The sequence below is a fragment of the Mytilus californianus genome, unplaced genomic scaffold, assembly GCF_021869535.1.
Source record: "Mytilus californianus isolate M0D057914Y unplaced genomic scaffold, xbMytCali1.0.p SCAF_4, whole genome shotgun sequence".
In the NCBI taxonomy this organism is placed as follows: domain Eukaryota; kingdom Metazoa; phylum Mollusca; class Bivalvia; order Mytilida; family Mytilidae; genus Mytilus; species Mytilus californianus.
The window spans coordinates 69591089-69611982 of NW_026262690.1; the positions used below are offsets into that span (position 1 = coordinate 69591089).

The 20894-nt window shown below is 32.2% G+C and overlaps 1 protein-coding gene across 1 annotated transcript; it reads right to left on the reverse strand.

Moving 5' to 3' along the window:
* Positions 1-477: 477 nt before the first annotated feature.
* LOC127698682 (neuropeptide FF receptor 2-like) lies at positions 478-17500 on the reverse strand. The gene is made up of 2 exons (XM_052202286.1): positions 17420-17500; positions 478-3325 (listed from the first exon to the last, which is right to left on the reverse strand). Exon 2 carries the CDS (start codon positions 2986-2988, stop codon positions 1879-1881), a length of 1110 nt encoding a protein of 369 aa, XP_052058246.1. The 5' UTR covers positions 2989-3325; positions 17420-17500; the 3' UTR covers positions 478-1878.
* Between the last annotated feature and the right edge of the window lie 3394 nt (positions 17501-20894).

Below are 20894 nucleotides of genomic sequence, written 5' to 3' on the forward strand. Positions count from 1 at the left end.
TGATTACTACATTATATTTTAGTTACCCGGTCCGTTAGTGAAGGAATAAACTTATTGGGCTATGTCGTTTTGATTATCCCTATGGTATTTTTCCCTTCTTTTCTTCAATGAGAAAGAGAGAGAACTTTCATTATTAAAAAAAAGTCTTAATTTTTAATTTTACTTAGATATGAGTGTTTCCGCATATAGATTTAGTATTTTACAACTGAAAGTACAGTAGCTCTTTCACAAAAAAAAACAAACAAACTAACGATTGAATTATTTAACTATAATGCATGACATCTGAGCGATTTTCCTCATTCCAGTTGTGTGCGTGAAAATGGCAAATGTACTTAAATGCCTACGGATTTCCTCGTTACTTTAATTGCACGTGACTGTTTGTGTTTAATTGCATCTTGTTAAACATTGTAACGAGAAAACAAATATTAAAACACAAATTAAATTGATTTTTTTTATTTTAGATAACATTTAGGCAGATATTGGATTGTTAAGGAATTCATTTACAGGAACATGTCAGAAAAATTAATATTTACCTCCATTATACAGATAAACACGGATAATGAGATTTTCTGCTTACTCATTTTGTAAAATGTCAATTGATTCGAAGATTTTTGGTGAGAAAGCTTTGTGAAATAACAGGAAAAAAATGAAAATTAAAACTTTACATTTTAGGAAGAGACAAAGTTGTATTTCTATTATAGTCAACTTGTCTAAATTTTTGGGTTGTTTTGTTTGTTAACAGTGGTAAGTCCGACAAAAATATCATCATTTATAATAATGCTAATAATATTTATAATGATAATAATACTTGATAAAAAGAAAAGGAAAGGAAAAACAAAAGAAACTAAGATCTAAATGCAAACAAGTGTTGCTGTATTATAATTTGCAGTAGACTATTGTAATACTTCTTGATGACTTAGCTACTTTTTGTTGTTACCTGTTGTATTATAATAGTAGTTGAAGCATGTATCAGATGCAATAAACCTATGGATCTGTTGTGTTCGCAAAATTTATATAATTTGTTCAGAGCATCTGAGAACCAGTTTTTATGAAGGTTTTACGTTCTGCTGTTTTTCTTCTCGTTGGTTTTTTCGGTTATTGCCAATATTTTGTTGGTCTCCTATCGACCTGTATTTTATTTTTCCTTTGGTATCTTCCGCTTATATGTTTATCAGCTGGGGGCGGGAAATATGTGCGTAAAAAATTATGCCCAGCGCAGAAACATTGAATCTCAGATAAAATCAATGTGGACTATAGCTGCAAAATGAGTTTTAGACTTGTTGATCATAATTGCACATGATTATGAAAAGTAAAAGAAATCTTGGGAAGTACATTCTTTTTATTGTATTTTTACTGCTTATAAACTTGACAATGAAACTGACTGGTTGATGTCTCAAAGCTGACACCGGTTCCACACGTACACAAACAAGTGAGTTTTGCTTAACTACACGCGAAATCACACTATAACGACGTGAACGGGTACCTCTAATTATAACAAGACGTAGAAGTACCTAGACGTAGAAGTGACGGTACAAGTTCGTTTGCCTATCATTTTCTAATAAATAAAAAAAAAAAAAATGTTATTAACACGTAATCACGTATTTGTGCGATGTATATTCATAATCTCAATTATTAATATGTTCATAGCATGTTTATAGTAATATTCATAAACTTACATGGTCTTTTCCGTAAGATGTCTCAAGTTAATTTGAAAAAATGATCACTCTTATAATATGTCTTTTCCTATTACCGGTAAAGCTACCCATTTGACAATATATCTCAATTTGAACATTGTTCCCAACCTGTTTAAAAAAGTGATAAAAATGAAAACTGCACACTGTTCGAGTACCATCACAGCATGATATGAATAATTGACACTCAGTATCGTGATTGGTGACAAAGCAGCTTTTTAGTTTCTTTTCTGAATCTTCTATCAAAGAATCCATAAATAAATGGATTGACAACGTTATTTACAACATTCATCTCCCTGGTAAAAGCTACAAAAGCTAACTCAACTTTAGATAGTTTTCCGAAGAATTTAGGGTCTCGCAAACTTACCGTAAGCACAACGAGACGTGGAACATACGAGATTATAAATGCTATACCTATGGCCATAAACATAAATGAGTAACGATGTGCAAAAGACATTTTTCGGATGGATTTAGTATCTGTCTCTGAGTTTGTAAGGTTGTTATTGTTTAGTCTTGTAGTCTCTGAAACGGACACATTTTCACTAATATCTGGAGCTATGTTTATTAGTACAAGTGGCAAAGTAGAACTGACTCTATGTCTATTTATTTGGTTTTGGTTGATTCTTGCATTCTTTGCCTTCGTTTGAATGTAAATTTTACGACCAATAAAGGCATTACAAATCATAAGTGCCAGCATAATGCCAAACGAGCTTATAATTGAAATTATAGTGTATGTTAAAAATCCTGTTCCATAATATCGCTCAACGTCAACATCACAAATATAACCCGTTACATCATTCGAAGAATTTTTTACTTCAATTTCATCATTGTACAATATTAGCGGTATTGAAAATCCAACTGCAATGATAACAGTTACTGTGAGAAATGTTTGTTTCCAAAATATTGTCATCTGAGGACCAAAAGGGCGACATATTTTGAGATACCTCTGCACAGCTATAACTAATAGTAGAAATATAGAGGCTACCGCTGAGACATTTGTCGGAAACCATAACGCTTTGCACATTTCACTTCCACGAAAGTTCACTGGGTTTAAGTTCATTGCCAATTCCAATGAAGATCTGGAGGCACATGCAAATAGATCCATGATTGCAAGAAAAGGTATGAAATATCGATCATCTTTTTTCTTTTTCATACGGAAGCTATAAATAAAGATAACAACAACATTTCCAAATATTCCTAGAATCAAATAAAGCCCAAGAAAAACATCATTTACAATATAATTTGTTGAAAGCTCGTTATTCCATTCTTTCAATTTATCATCATCCGATGTGTTCATGTTTATTCGAAAACAAGAAAACAAAGCCGTAAAATTGTCGCATTTAAGACATAATTCAAGGGCCTTGTGTTATATAACAACGACAAGCTTAACTTAATCGTTTAGTTCGTCAATACGTAATCCAATTGATGGTTTCTGTAACGAACACTTGTATCAATTATCTTAAAACGTACAATAGCATGGAACAATTACTTTTCTGTGAGTTCAAGATGTTATCCACTAGTCGAAGACTTTTAAATTGCTTCAGTAATCAGTCAGCCAAGCAGGAACCACTATTGTCTAAAAACGGGTATTAAAGTTCTCCTGTATTGAATCAATTGTCGGTTATCCCTATTATCTGTGGAAAATACAAATAAATTGTCATCTCAAAATCAACACTCTTTGTATTTTTTAATGATTTATAATAGTAATTTTATTGAACATACAATGCTTTTTCAATTGTTTCTGCAAAGTCTTTTCGTTAGCAAACTGATTACTAGATAAATCTAATAGATAATGCAGTATAATATGCGAAAATAGCAGTGTAACGAGAAATACGGATCGACAAAGAATCAGAATTTACATTAAAAAAGAATGAGCGTTGGCGATAAACAAGTGTATTACGCCGCTAAACCAACTTTTACTAATATGGCAGTATCACAATGCTCAAAATACAATTGAGAATAAATCTCGACAACCACACTTCATGAAATTTTCTCTATTTGAAAAGTGTAACATTTATCCCACTGATGTTATTTGTAGTTATTTCATTTTGAGATGAATAAGTTGTAATATTTATATTATTTTCAAACAAGGACAAATAAACATAATTTGGATTTCAGTAACAAACAGCAACTACTTGGAATTTAGTTGGTTATGTTTTTACGATGCACAGTTTCAATCCATTGCCTGCATAAATGTTAAAAACTATTGGTAATGTTGATATTAGGCGACTGTACTGTTATTCTGTTTAACCACATAATCTGAAAAATAAACTGGAAAACACAAGAAGGTGTATCTAAAAGGGGAGGATTTGGGGTAAAACAAACTGTGATGTACATATATAAAGTTTAGAAAAGCCGCCAAAGATACCAGGCTTGTAATTGAAATGAATCTACCGATGAGACAGCAACAATACGACACACAAAACCAAAAGACACATAGATGTAAACATAGTTTTCAACAATTGACACATGTCCAGTATCTCCCAGTAGTACTAACTTCTACAAATAACAAAAGACATTATATCATACGACATAAGATAACCTTTGACGAAGTTCCTGAATACAGGCAGATGGACATGTAGAGGGAGTTAAAGTAGTTTTTGACACATCCACCCCCCAACTCCTTAATGATAATCTTGATCTTAATCATTCGACTTTTAATATATTTATATAACAAAAGGTACGTATAAGAATATATAATACAAATACACGAAAAGCACTTAACCGTATAACGGTAGAAAAGATAAAAAAAAACACACAAGCACAACAAAACAATAATCAAATCTAAACAGTTAGAAGGCCAAATAAAATCTAGAGAGTTAGAAGGCCAAATCAAATCTAAACAGTTAGAAGGCCAAATCAAATCTAAACAGTTAGAAGGCCAAACCAAATATAAACAGTTAGAAGGCCAAATCAAATCTAAACAGTTAGAAGGCCAAATCAAATCTAAACAGTCAGAAGGCCAAACAAAATATAAACAGTTAGAAGGCCAAACCAACTCTTAACAGTTAGAAGGCCAAACTAAATATAAACAGTTAGAAGGCCACATCAAATATAAACAGTTAGAAGGCCAAACCAAATATAAACAGTTAGAAGGCCAAATCAAATCTAAACAGTTAGAAGGCCAAATCAAATATAAACAGTTATAAGGCCACATCAAATATAAACAGTTAGAAGGCCAAATCAAATCTAAACAGTTAGAAGGCCAAATCAAATCTAAACAGTTAGAAGGCCAAATCAAATCTAAACAGTTAGAAGGCCAAACCAAATACAAACAAATAGAAGGCCAAATCAAATCTAAACAGTTAGAAGGCCAAATCAAATATAAACAGTTAGAAGGCCAAACCAAATATAAACAGTTAGAAGGCCAAATCAAATATAAACAGTTAGAAGGCCAAATCAAATATAAACAGTTAGAAGGCTAACCCAAATATAAACAGTTAGAAGGCCAAACCAAATCTAAACAGTTAGAAGGCCAAATCAAATCTAAACAGTTAGAAGGCCAAATCAAATCTAAACAGTTATCAGGCCAAATCAAACCTAAACAGTTAGAAGGCCAAATCAAATCTAAACAGTTAGAAGGCCAAATCAAATCTAAACAGTTATCAGGCCAAATCAAACATAAACAGTTAGAAGGCCAAATCAAATCTAAACAGTTAGAAGGCCAAATCAAATCTAAACAGTTAGAAGGCAAAATCAAATATAAACAGTTAGAAGGCCATATCAAATCTAAACAGTTAGAAGGCCAAATCAAATATAAACAGTTATAAGGCCACATCAAATATAAACAGTTAGAAGGCCAAATCAAATATAAACAGTTATAAGGCCACATCAAATATAAACAGTTAGAAGGCCAAATCAAATCTAAACAGTTAGAAGGCCAAATCAAATCTAAACAGTTAGAAGGCCAAATCAAATCTAAACAGTTAGAAGGCCAAACCAAATACAAACAAATAGAAGGCCAAATCAAATCTAAACAGTTAGAAGGCCAAATCAAATATAAACAGTTAGAAGGCCAAACCAAATATAAACAGTTAGAAGGCCAAATCAAATATAAACAGTTAGAAGGCCAAATCAAATATAAACAGTTAGAAGGCTAACCCAAATATAAACAGTTAGAAGGCCAAACCAAATCTAAACAGTTAGAAGGCAAAATCAAATCTAAACAGTTAGAAGGCCAAATCAAATCTAAACAGTTATCAGGCCAAATCAAACATAAACAGTTAGAAGGCCAAATCAAATATAAACAGTTAGAAGGCCAAATCAAATCTAAACAGTTATCAGGCCAAATCAAACATAAACAGTTAGAAGGCCAAATCAAATCTAAACAGTTAGAAGGCCAAATCAAATCTAAACAGTTAGAAGGCAAAATCAAATATAAACAGTTAGAAGGCCATATCAAATCTAAACAGTTAGAAGGCCAAATCAAATATAAACAGTTAGAAGGCCAAATCAAATCTAAACAGTTAGAAGGCCAAATCAAATACAAAATTGAAAGAAGGCCAAATCAAATACAAAATTGAAGAGCGTTCAATTTAGAAAAAAACTTAAACATTGTGCCAAACCTGACTAATGCTATCACCGTTAAATGTTTGTGGTTAGAAAAACCTAAGTGATTCGAAGTGTATGAACAGAAAAAATTGCCGCATCAAAAATTGTTCATGGGTGATAACTTCGGCGACGAAACATCCAGAATAAATAAGCAATGGTTCAAATGGCAACTTCATAGTCAAGTTAATAAAGATTTCATTATTTTTGTGAACGTGTTGATTTTTTATTCATAAATCTGACATTAAAGCTCGTATCAAAATAACAAAAACATCTGGAACAATCTTCATTTACAATATTGATAACATCATTCCAAAGTCAGGTGTTTTTTTTAATGTCAATTGGTACCCGAATTTATCACAGATATTACATACATACGTGAACACATGAGAGAAAATATGTAATGATCGAAAATAAAAAAAATCACTTTATCTTTATAATATTGCACTTTCGGTTAAGATAAATGTACTTACCAGGAACGTATGTTAGATAATCTCTTGTAATTGGACCGAAGATCGATTTAAACGACAACAACTTACTCACTTCTCGTTGAAATGTCAATATTGCTGTTAAACTAAATAATCCAATATCCAATTAAAGTTTTGAAATCAATTAAAAGTTGAAGAAATAGTTGCAACTGTCCTAGTAATGAATCCTAATTATTCCATTAAAAGGCTGAGTATAGTACATACAGTTACGTTATGATATAATAAGCTAAAACAAGAAAGTTTTTTTTAACTTTAAAAGTATAAGTCCGGATTCAATCCAGTATTAAACGAATGAGGATTAAAGCCAGGTACCAATCAAAATTGGCTGGAATTAACTGTAGTACATATTTACAACTTCTCGTCCAATCAAATAGCTAGATTTCCATTCCTGTTTCATAGTACAAATACTTTTTTCCGGGTACAGGGTGACTATGTAGACTTTCAAAGGAATCGAAAATTGTATGACATTACAAATGTGCATGCGTTCGCTGTAATTTTTTATTTGATATGTTGCTGTCAACATTTTGCTTGTTGAATGTAGGTTGTATCATGTATCAACACTGATCTAAGTTTAGATTATTGGGGGCGAAAATTTAAAATGTGTGTGATTTTACTTTTATATTAGTTAAGTTGTATAGAAGAAGATCGTCAAACAAAGCGGCACAACGTAGACCTATCTGGTTATGTTTTACTGATATGATGTTTGTGCTTTTTGGTACTGGTAACCATTAGAAAAATTTGACACAAAAATGAAATCAATTGGCAAATATTACAGCATTTCAGGACAAGCTCATGTTGATGTGATATGATTAATTAATACTGCTTTGTGCTAGACCGACACGCTGATTCTGATTATGAATGTGCTATTTCATAAAGTAACAGTCTGCAAATCAGCAAATATAATTTTTTCAGTCTTTGGTTCGACTCTGTTGGAAATCGAATAAACAATCTCCCGCACTCGAGGCGATCACACGAATAATACGGTTTGAATAGAGATTTGGAATTTTTTATGAAGACAGCTTTTTTTTTAAACACCATTTTGATATTCCTTTTGTACTTCTGGAAATTGTAATAGTTTTAGTTATATGAAGGGCTACTAGAGGTACGCGTAACAGGTCGTTCACGAACCCTAAAGGTACACGTAACACTTTGTTCACGTACCCTAGAGGTGCGCGTAAGTTTGTTCACGCAGGGGTGAATCCAGCCAATTTTAAAAGGGGGGTTCCCAACCCAGGATAAAGGGGGTGTTCCAACTATATGTTCCCATTCAAATGTATTGATCGTCAAAAAAAGGGGTGTTCCAACTCCCGGATCCGCCACTGTCACGTACCCTAGAGGTGCGCGTAACGGTTTGTTCGCGTTCATAGAGGTGCGTGTAACAGTTTGTTCACGTACCCTAGAGGTACGCGTAACTGTTTGTTCGATCAGCTAACCGCAACAGAAAACCTGTCATCCCTTTCCCTGAATAATGGATTATCTCTGTCAATAATATTTTCCTAAGGTTATGAAAATAGAACGACATGTATAACTTCCACTTTATGTGTTTAAAAATCTTTGAACCAAGTAGGAGTTATTGATAAAAATAAAAAGAGATAAACGCCGACACTTATTTAAATTATTGCTTTTAAAATTACCAAATGGTTTTAATACAGTTGTTTTCTACGATATTAAAATGTTAATAATATTTTAAAATAAGAATTCTAATTTTGAATATTTTTGTATCATAGACAGAAGAATATGTGGCCGAGTCGAATCCTTTACAGTTTCTTATTTAACAAGCCGAGGAAGTACATTGTTGAAATTTGAATTGACAAAAACATTTTGTCAGAGTTTTCTCCCCTGTTCCAATGTAAATGCCGTAGTAAATACTTTCCCATAGTCGGATTTTAGTTGACTTTTTTCTGTGTATGTCTAGGGCACTAAACAACTATTCATATCGTGGTCACACGAACTTCGATTTAAATTCCGAATTATGTCACTTCGGAATTCCAGTCACATCGCGTTCCCACGGTTATCTAAATATGTGTATCACTAAGAATTGCATGGTAGGAGGGCCGAAGATAAATGGCAATTTGCATTTTAATTGGTCAATTAGTATTCTCCAGCAGACGTTTTCATTGTGCATAGGGTATAAATGTTATTCCGCATACGTGAACAAACAGTTACGTGTACCTCTAGGGTACTTGAACAAATTAACTGTTACGTGTACCTCTGTGGTACGTGAACAAAGTGTTATGTGTACCTCTAGGGTACGTGAACGACCTGTTACGCGTACCTCTAGCGTACGTTTAACAAAATGAATTATTACCCGAACGGTCCTTCATATAGGTAGTACCTAGTGTTTTTGTCTTCTTGTTAGGATGGGTTATGTACAAGTGCTAATCTAATCAGTCAAGCCTTTTCCAACCGATTCTGTAAAAGTTTTTTGTTTTGCTATGCTAGGTTGAGCGCTCATACACATGTTTATCCCCGCCACATCCCTAATGTGTGTGTCCAAAATGTCAAGCCTGCAATCTATAGTGGTTGTCGTTGGATTTTATCCGCCACATTTGTATTTCGTTTGTTTTGTAAAGCATAAATCAGGCTGTTGGTTTTCTCTTTTGACTTGTTTCACATTTTGCCAATCTAATAACATAGTCATTGCAAGATATAGCAGTTTCAGAATAGCAAATGAACCATTAATATCAAAATGAATCGCAAAGGATACGTTGTTCTTCGGAAAGGAACATTCAATATTGGAAAAATGTAATCCTAACGGTTACAGGCAGTGTCGTAATAAGTCACGGGACTATTTCTGTAAAACTTTAATTTCTGTTGGTTCTGTAGTACAACTGAAAAAATTTACTGAGATGAGATCAGGATGTAAAATTCAATCAATTGCGTCCTTTGCGTGCCCATGGTTAATCGATTAAATGGAATGAATTGCATCAATTGAAGTTCCGTAAAGGTTTGACTTCTGGGTTTTAATATGGTAAAATTTAATAAGTTGCATCATATCAAATTCTTTGAAAATTTGGCTTGTGGTTTGTTTGACTGGTTAAACTTAAAGTATTTGTCCAGCCTTTCGTCGCAGAATGCGAGACATTGGCATGCTTATCCGACAGCGGCGATGTAAACTATTAGCATACAGTTTTATATTTCAGAAAGTAGAATACCATGTTGCTTATTTAGTATCTTGTACATGTATATAGATGCCTTATATTATGAAGTATGTCCAGTGTCCTTGAACTCATTTTCATTCTTCAGTGACTGTTGAACAAACTGTATAGTTTTTAGCATGTGAATTTTATGAGCAATATGATAATAATATTTGGTAAATGGGATCCTTGCAAGGTCTAGATATCCGTTAGAAAGGTTCACCTGACTGGATCTCATTTCATTGACCAGTGGTCCGTTTCTTAGATACTTTAAGCAGTAGGTCAACTATATTTGGTATATGGAATGACAACTGTCAGTTGTACATGTCTGTCTATCAGATATCATCTGACGACCTCATTTTTATGGTTCATTTGTCAATGTGAAGTTCCCGTAGTTTTTTCCTTTACTCTAATACTATAAGGATGTATTCTTCTGACGTTTTAGTTTCGTTGAAATATCGTTCTGGAATTATTTCCAAAATATATGATACAAGTGGGAAATATGAATGAATTTAAAAAATGTTGTAATCAAACTTAACTCTGTAAAAAAATTGTATATTTACAATGAGTAGTTTTTGAGAAATAAATTTTTCAAATTTTATTACCAATCAAGTCAGTCTTTTTAACCAAAATTTTGAGAAAATGGGTGAGGGGTACAAGAAATGATTTTACCAGAAACATGTACAACCCATATCACTTTTTTCTTTTCAAATTTCTTAGATATGTATTTTTTCAATCATTTATAACAAAGAAGTTGAAATAATATGCATTTTGTTCTTAAAACAGAGAAAAATCACAAATTTACAAAATTGACAGCATGGTAAATTTGACACAAAAAAGCATCAAAATATGATAAAACTTTCTTATATTAACACCTACCTATAGTTTTTTTAGGTTAAATTTATTCAAATTGGTCAACTTCATCTTTATTGAAAGTATGAAAAAAAGTTTAATGTGAAACTATTATTTTTTTCACGATAATAGCCCAAAAATAGGTAAGAATTGATGAAAAATGGGAAAATCATCAAAATTGGGTACTTTCAAAGGACCGTAGCAAAAAAAGAAGTGCACCACCATATGTTTTTTTCTTCACCAATTATTTTTTTAGAGTCATATTAACCAAAAAATCAGGTTGTCATAGTCCATTGGTGAATGTTAAGTTTTCCTGGTTTAGTATATACTACACGGAAGTTCTCCAAAACGAAATTATCAATTCTTCTACATTCAGATCCGTACGCTCCACAGAGAGTCAAATTGTAAACAAGCATATCATTGCCACTACCCAGCTTAAAGCCTCTTCCGAACATATGAAAGTCCCGACTATGTACTGGTTACCTAAATTACACAAACAACCATTTAAATTTCGTTTCATCTCCGCATCTAGTAAGTGTTCTACTACTAATCTGTCAGTGCTTCTAACTACCTCCCTTACTACTATCAAATAATTTGTTATTAACTTTTGTAATAAAGTTTATGAAAATAATGGTATTTATTATTTTTGGAGTATCATAAATTCTTTAGAGGTTTTAGATAAAATACGTGCTTTTGATGGTCCTTTTAATTCTGTTGACAGTTATGATTTTTACTACTCTCTACACTTCACTTCCACACAACTTTTTCGTTTTATTAAATGGTCTTTTGAAAAATCTCAGTGCAAATTTATTAGCTGTAACTCGTTTAAAGCCTTTTTCTGTAACGAAAAAGGAAAGTATGCTAGATACACTTACTGGAAATGTGAAGATATGATTGAAGCTTTAATTTTTTTCCTGGACAACATATATGTACGTTTCGGCGATAAAGTGTATCGACAGGTAGTAGGTATTCCTATGGGCACTAATTGCGCCCATTTAATAGCAGATTCATTCCTTTATTGCTATGAATCACAGTTTATGGTCAAAATCAGTAAAGACACGTCATTGTTACATTTAGATGACACATTCAACAATACCTACCGTTATCTTGATGATATTGTTTCATTAAATAATCCAGAATTCTCTAAATATACTACCGAAATTTACCCAAAGGAACTTACTTTAATAAATCTAACATAAACAACAGTAGTTGTCCTTTTCTAGATCTAGACATTTCAATTTCTAAAGGGAAACTCCATACAAAAATTTACGACAAAAGAGACGATTTTTCATGTTCTATTGTTAATTTTTCCTTTTTTAGACGGCGATGTTACTTTAAATTCATCATACGGTGTTTATATATCCCACCTCGTTCGTTATGCCCGTGTGTGTAGTGATGTCATAGATTTTAACGAACGTAATCAATGTATCACTGGTAAATTATTAAGTCAGGGATTTCATTACCATAAATTACTTAAAACATTTACTAAATTCTTTCATAGATACAAAGATTTGATTAGTAAATTTGGCTGTACCTGTAGAAAACTTATTAAAAATTTTACGGTAATATTGTACTAAAAGCGCGGAAATCACTATGTGATCCGTGTAAAATTATCGAACCTTTAAACAGACTTACTAGTAAAGGTTATCTTATTAATGTTGTAATAAGATCTTTGAATATTGTTTTCATTGACACTAACATCGAGTTTGCCATCAACAAATTAAAACATAACTTAATTTGTATTCTTTTCGAATGGTTTTTGGGATGTATATATAGACATCCACGTTTATTTTCTATTTAGAAATTGTTTTATCTATACATAACATCATACATATTTATTATACGGTTAAATCTTAACTATCCTACTGTTTGTCGTTACTTTTATTTTGGCATTGCACAAGTCATGTCTTCTATGATTGTCCATGGCGTTAAAACACTAAATCCCTACCTGGGATGTGTTTTAATTGATTTTTGTCTCTGATGCATGATTTTTTTATTATTAATTGTTTTTGGCTTTTAACTAGCTTTCAGTAACTGCGAGTAATCTCAAATCGTACTTTCGTGTTAATTTGACCTGTTGACACAATTTGTAATGCATTTCTGTTATTTAATGTTTACTTATTTTGTGTTATATCTCGTCTTACTATTTTAATATGTACCACCTTTGATAAGTATTTAGTATGACGAAAAAATGTTCACTTCTGTACTTGTACTATGAATAACAAATTTATTTTGTAAAAAATGTTTCTGTACTCCTAACAACAAAATTATTATATTTAAATTTACCTGTGTACGTTACTTTATTTAACGCCATTTTGTCCTAGGTTAAAGTTGTCTTTTTGACATTGAAACATCTTTTTTATTTATATTGTGTCATAGATCAAACTTATTCGTTCAGTGTATATTTACTTGTTTTTGTGTATTGTCTTTTTGATCGAGTTAAGTCATTTCAATTGCTATTTTTTGTGTGTCTTTGTATGTTGTAACGTTATACCACTGTTTCAGGTTAGGGTGAAGGTTGGCGCCTGTTAAAACGTTTAAACCCGCTGCTTTTGTATGCACCTGTCCTAAGTCAGGAGCCTGTTGTTCAGTAGTTTTCGTTTGTTAGTGTGGTTCATAATTGTTTCTCGTTTTTATATAGATAAGACCGTTGGTTTTCCTATTTGAATTGTTTAACACTAGTTTTTTTTTGGGGCCCTTTATAGCTTGCTGTTCGGTGTGAGCCAAGGCTCCATGTTGAAGACCGTACTTTGACCTATAATTGTTTACTTTTTACACATTGTGACTTGGATGGATAGTTGTCTCATTGGCACTCATACCACATCTTCTTATTTATAATTAGTCTATTTCTTAGATACTATACTATAAGCAATACGATATCTATAATTGGTACATATAATGATTGTAAGGTGTATATATTTGTCTGGCAGGTATCGTCTGACCTTGGTCTCATTTTCATGGTTTATTGATTTATGTAAAAATGTTCGTGGTTTGGTCAGGTTCTTGGACACCTTAAACAATATATCAACTAAGATTGTAAGGTGTACATGTCTGTCTGGCAGGTTATCATCTTACCTTGAACTCATTTACACTGATCGGTATGCACTCTTGTTATTTGATAAATTGTGTCAATGTAACGTTAATGTCAAAATGATTAAATTGAATACATAAAATCAATTGAAGGTGTGAAAAGGTTTGACTTCTGTATTTTAATCAATGTGAAGAATCAAATGGATACTTATCCAGTCAAAATATCAATACTGCGCCATTGTGAAAACAGAAGTTTAATTCTTAAGCATAATTAAATTTTGTTGAATAATGATCTAGATATTTGTATAACTTTGTGATGTATCCTAATCAATACATCTTTTAAATTTCTCGATAATAGGAATTATATTTATATAGGGGATAAGAGGGGCATCGCGAGTATCATGAAAGCTTGTTTTAAAACCCTGCATTGGTTATGGTATAGAATGTTTGCACTTAAATTAATTAATCATATGAATGAGGTCAGATGAGTGGGCTCTGTATCTTATCTGTCTCATTTAGCAAGTGAACAGATGGTGTCTACTTCTCTTATAGACACAATAAGTGTAACGAAATATTCAATATGACGTAAATATCACCTCCGATATCGGTTATTGGAAATTAATTTACACAATTTTTACAGATCAAAGCTATCTGTTAAGCATTCGTGATCTAAAAAAAATCAGATTAATGTAATTTAAGATCAACGATATAATATAATATCTATACTACTAAAATAACGAGGTCTAATTTGTTAGCCGGCATGACGTAAAAACGACGAATCAAAGAATTCAACTTTATATATAACTAATATAGGACAATGGTGTTGATTAAAAATTACACCATTTAATGCCCTTTTGTTTTCCTCATAATTAATATTACCAATAATGGGGCCCCTCAATAATTAACAAGTTCCGGGTCGAATCCGATACCGATACAAATAGTTTATGTCACATGTATAGTTTCCGGTTGTAGTAAGAAAACCAGAACAGGTTCAAACAGAAAGATTTTGAAAGCAGATAAAACTGTGCACCTTATAATCAGCACGACTTTATCAGATAACAATACGAATACAAAAAATCCAAAAAAATAAGGCGGAGGTACTTTAATTCAGTCACGGACCCGCGTGTTCTAGTAATACTCTGATTTAAATAAGTCCCAAGCCTCAATAACTTGACCTAGCTCAGCCTACTGAGCGAAAACACTGGATAGATACACTCAAGAAAGGCCTGCCTTCATGAATTTTTAGATTGGTCAAATGTGCTTGATCTCAATAACGCTTTGTTTATATATATTTCCGCTTATTAAGATAAAAATGTGGGATTTAGGATCTAGTGCTAAAGATTAGTTTAACCCCAAATGTGTCTGTCCAAAGTGAAGAGCCGTGTAACTGTTTGTCTTTTGTTATGTTTTAACGATTTTGTCCGTTAAAGGATTTGGAGTTGTCAGCAGGTCTCTATAAAACTTATTGACAGCTTACCAGCTTACAATTTTCCGTGAGCGATTGAAAGTTTGACATATAGCATAGACAGTTGCCTATTTTTATGAACATATACTGACCTGTACAGTATATGTCTTTTTACTTGTATTGTGCTGTTGGTTTGTTTTCTTGTTGACATATAACTCCTCGCATTTGATTTTAATCAAAATTTCGAAAATTGATAAAAACGTAAGACAAACGTCACATGAAGCACTGGAAAATAGCCACATATTAACGGAACAACTATTGTGGAATTTGCTGAAAGGTTTTTTAGAATGAGCTATCGTACCTTACAGCTTCATATATAGCGTCATCTAAGCTGTATTCTATTATTCATAATCTAATGGAAAATACAAATATGTTGATGACTTATGACTAAATAGAAAATACACTTAAATAGTAGTACTGAACTTGCAGGAAATGCAAAAAGGTGTTATAGAAGCGGAAGCGTGAGCGCAGATAGGTTTTAGTTTGACACCCCAAAACTTTTAAAGTATTTTGACTTTCTGAAATTCTGATGTTGAATGTACATGTTGAAGGTTATTCCAAAACACGTGTCGTGGGTATATTTTACCAAAAAGAATTCTGTAAGGCATAAAATTTAGCACATTTGTTAATTGCAATGGTCAACAGTACTTGACATATTATATATATAGCGGATGAATATAAAATAAAAGGTTCACGAACACACTGAAAATCATATGAAAGGTCCGTTTAAATTCGGTTAGTGGTTCAGACGGAGTTGTGTTCCAAAATGCTAATCTTCTTGGGGATATGGCAAAGTCTTTATTTTGCTTAGGGAAACTCAAAATCGTTTGGATCAAAACAATACAAAATATGAGATAACACTAAAGGAACTGAAAAATTAATAGTTCCATTGAAATGCAGGTATTGTTTCGGATAAGTTACAGATACAGAGTATGTCCTCTCTATAATAGACCAGAAAAGGTCTATTTTTGCAATTGGAAACTTTTTAAATTATTTAGATAATAAATTAAATACACGATTGCATTTCAAGTTCATTGAAAACCAGATAGTGATTTAGAACTCGTGGATACAAACACCTGCATAAACGGCAAAGTCGAAGTTTTACTATGGGAAATCCTAAAAATCATTTTGAAAATAAAAAAAAAAATAATTTGGAATTTGAATTTCTCTGAAAGTTTCAATGAAATCTAGTCCTCGGGTAAGGCGCAGTTGCAAACGCAAAATGTGAATTGACCGACGAAAAAACAAACAAAAGAAAAGGACGCGACGATCAGTTACTGTACCTGTTCAGTAAGCAAGGAAAATGCTTGAATGAATTTCACCCCAATTAACAATCTTAGTTATTAAAGCTACTCTTAATTTCTTTTAAAAGATTGCTGTTTTAGACATTTTCCGCATAAAACTGAGTTTAATTCATGAAATACATTTTGTAGCCACTTGACTGTAACTTAAATTTGTATTGTTGGCCTTTATTTGTCTTTTGATTTTGGTGTGTTGATAGGATGCTGCCTCATTGACAAATACCCTACACCTTCATTTATTCATATATCATGTAAATAAAATCTATGATTCGGAGTTAATCTCCTTTATCATTATTGTTTTGTTCGATCAATGTGGTATAAAATTTCAAGGAAAATTCATAAATAAAACAATCTGATTTAAATCTAGATAATGTGTTCAAGCTTTGATTACAAGCAAAGCTGGGACACAGGCTCTGTAAATTAATCAGATAAATTCGAGACAGAGCAGACTATTATCGTACCAAATCGTATCCCTACGAACAGTTTATTTGGTTTTTCGTTTGTTTGTTTTCTTTTTGTTTTTAGTAAAACTACACAATTGTCCTATAGCTATGTGCAATCAGATGCTCGGTTTCCTGAATGCTGATGAAATGTTTCACATTCTTAATTAAACAAAGATTTAAGCGTCATTGTTATACATCTCCTACTCATAACACTTGCTTTATTGGTTTGAAGAATTTTCGCAAAGTATTAGTTTCCTGGGAAATTCAAAATATAGAACAGTGCTGACGATCTAGTTTACGTAGGTTTTTCAAAAGACAAAAATTCTTCGACATTCAAAGAATACGAACATCCGTTTTATTTATCAAATCAAGTCATTTAAATTATCTGATTTTTATTAGAAAGATAATACATTTCAAATTTGAAATTGATTTCAAATATGAGAATATTAATTAGAATATCCTACCTTGATACACATTAATTTCCTTGTGATCATGGATGTCACAATGTTGCGATGAAACATTAAGTCCGGGTAAAACCATCATTATGTATTGACTAATATTCTCAAAGGACTAGTAGATACTCGAATCTATTTAATCGATTTATTTTTTTTACAGCAAAATTAATCTAGCAAAGTTGAGTTTTTTTTTTTTATAGATCACCGTTTTTGCGTTGTTAAACAGGTGTTGTTAACCTCGAATAACGGTCACACGTCCCATGGCAGCAATAAACTTTTTGTATTATTCCCTATCCCCCGGTGTAGCATGTTTATGAAAAATGATAGTAAACAAGTTTTTTTTTTCTGTATCGTATGTATAATATGTTATTTTAATCAGAACAATACAAAATGTTTAACTTACGGAAAAGAAATACTTACTGTAAAATTAGACAAAATTAGACACCCCGGTGTACATGTTAAGTTTGAAAATAAGCACTATATTTTTTTTAAAAGACAGTCAAGCCTATAAACAGAATTGCTGAAAAACAACAATAAAAATAATCCACACAAGAGGAATCGTACATATATGAAGATTTGGTAATAAGAATCTCAAAACGAGATGGCATGGAAGGTCATATAAGCACTCACAGCTACAACTGTACTTCTACCTAGCTACCTATTGTGAAATCAAACGAGTAAAAAAGGTGTCAAAATAAAATAGACAATATAGATCCGATTATCTTGGATACTCTGTAATAAGCAGTCTACTTTAGGATAGCATCTACCAAAGAGAAGACCACTAGGAACTCTTGCTGGAGATTTTATATCACCAGGAAACCACATATTGTAGTCGCATAAAAAAAATCGCCACTGCTACCTGGATGTTGCTTTAGAAAAAGAGATTGACAATGAGGAACTTTGTGTTTTCGTATTTTGGTGTTGTTGTTTTTCAATCTTTGGTAAAACATTTATTTAGTATTTAAGAATATAATATTTTTGTGCTGAAAATTATATGATTTCTAATTGGTAATTTCAATTTATTCAGGGTGGAAATTTGTTTATTGGGAAATAACTGAAGCCGTGCTGGCACAATACAAACTTTATTCTAAAATTCACAACAGTAAATGGGAATGTTTCATTGACGCATAACCCATATCTCCCTTTTATTGATACTTTGCCGCGATATAGCCTTTTGGTGGTGATGTGGCGTAAAGCAATCACCAATCGACCAATCAATCAATCAATCAATCAATCAATCAATCAATCAATCAATCCATTAATCCTTTTCTAAATAAAAATGTATAAAAACGTTTTTCATGGGTCAATGTATTAACATTAAAGTTTTTTGTTTGTGCTACAGAAACGACAATTGAGAACACAGAACCAACAATTTACAATAATAATTACAGGTTGACTGATGTTGTGACACATTTTTATGCCATTGATAGTGACAAAAATCTCGCGAGAGTTAGACGAATCGATTTTGATTGATATCATTGCAAGGACTAGATGTGATACGGTGAAGATAAAGAACAATTACACATTAAAAGTCAACATGTACGTTATTTTGTTTGGCGGCATTTTGTCCAAGGTTATGGTTGTCTTTCTGATATTGTTAAACATCTAACCCCCTTGTTTTATTAATTTTGTATTTACATTGTGTCATCAAATTCATTAAAAGTCAACATGTACGTTATTTTGTTTGGCGGCATTTTGTCCAAGGTTATGGTTGTCTTTCTGATATTGTTAAACATCTAACCCCCTTGTTTTATTAATTTTGTATTTACATTGTGTCATCAAATTTATTGGTTCAGTGTATGTTCACTTCTTTTTGTAAATATGTCTTTTGGTTGAGTTAAGCCATTTCAATTGATATTTTATAGTGTGTCTTTCTATGTTGTGATGTTACACTATTGTTTCATGTAGGGTGAAGGTTGGCGCCTATTAAAACGTTTAAACCCGCTGCATTTGTTTGCACCTGTCCTAAGTCAGGAACCTGATGTTCAGTGGTTATCGTTTGTTGATGTTGTTCATAAGTGTTTCTCGTTTCTCGTTTCTCGTTTTTAATATAGACCGTTGGTTTTCCTGTTTGAATGGTTTTACACTAGTCATTTTTGGGGCTCTTTATAGCTTGCTGTTAGGTGTGAGCCAAGGCTCCGTGTTGAAGGCCGTACTTTGACCTATAATGGTTTACTTTTACAAATTGTGACTTGGATGGAGTGTTGTCTCATTGGCACTTATACCACATCTTCTTATATCTATATATAAGTAAAAATAATTCTGCACCACTATCAAAACTTCAGAGGTGCAACAAGAAACATATAATACGGGGTGCTGACTGTAGATCTTTTAGAATCAGATGGTAATTTGACGGCTCTCGTAGGGAAATATAAGGTAACGAATTAATCTTATTCCCCAATAGTTCCAGACTTGGTTTGGTAATTTGTTTCAAATGGTCTGTCGGATTGTAAGCTGTCAAGAGTTGTGAAATAATATTAACAAATCTGAAAATTATCAGTTGCTGACAAACGAATTAAGAGTAAATCAATTGATTTTAGATCTGTTGTCAGATTTCAGACGAAAAAATAGAAATTTAGTATTGACAGGGACTTTTGATTAAGGCAACCAATTTGATAAATAAATTGGTCAATAGAATAAGTGATTGCAAAATGAGGAAAATATTAGATTTGTCTTTTAAAATGTACTTAAACTACAGGCTGATTTAGTATGTAAGGGCCAATGCAATAAATATGTTAATTTAACTCGTTTTCATTTACAATGACTAGATATGAGTTTTGAATATTTCAATTTATTTTCATCATCTGCATTATAAACAGAAATATCTGTGGTGGTCCCTCTACAAGATATCTGATTGACTATGTTTACAAGTTTAAACGTTAAATAGGGGTGGGGCGACCATGAGTCAGGATTTAGATTTACGAGAAGACATTTTTTCGCGATTCGTGTCATATATAGGTATTGTCAATGGACGACTTGGACTCTGAGGTTCTTTATGGAACCGTAATATTGAAAGGAAAGTAGGAAAGAAGAGTATGCAGTATCCGCAAGATACGATTAAACAAATGAAAATAAAGAATAAAATAAAAATAAAACTTTTTGCAGGTTTCATATTTTGAAGTGGTAACAATGGAAGCCCTGGAGTGCCATGCAAAAATAAAATTACAACTCGTGCGCACAAGCTGTAATCTTATTTTTGCATGGTACCTCAGGGCTTCCGTAGGTAACCACAGAAAAAAAACATTAAAAAAAATGTCCTAAATTCCAAATAAAAAGTAGAAATAAAAACATTGGATGGTATTTAAATCGAATGAACAAAATAATGATTTGCACTGCATAATAAATTTTATGGCGATAAACAACCAGTGAGGACAGAACTCGGCTTTGGAAATTTAAAAAAAAATGTATTAGTGAATTTAAGGATTACGATAAAGATCTGTTATTAACGTGCACTACACAAGGCTAAAGGTTTGTTTTCGACTAT

Excerpts from the sequence above, each read along its gene's own strand:
- LOC127698682 (XM_052202286.1), bottom strand. The coding sequence starts at position 2,988 with ATGAACACATCGGATGATGATAAATTGAAAGAATGGAATAACGAGCTT.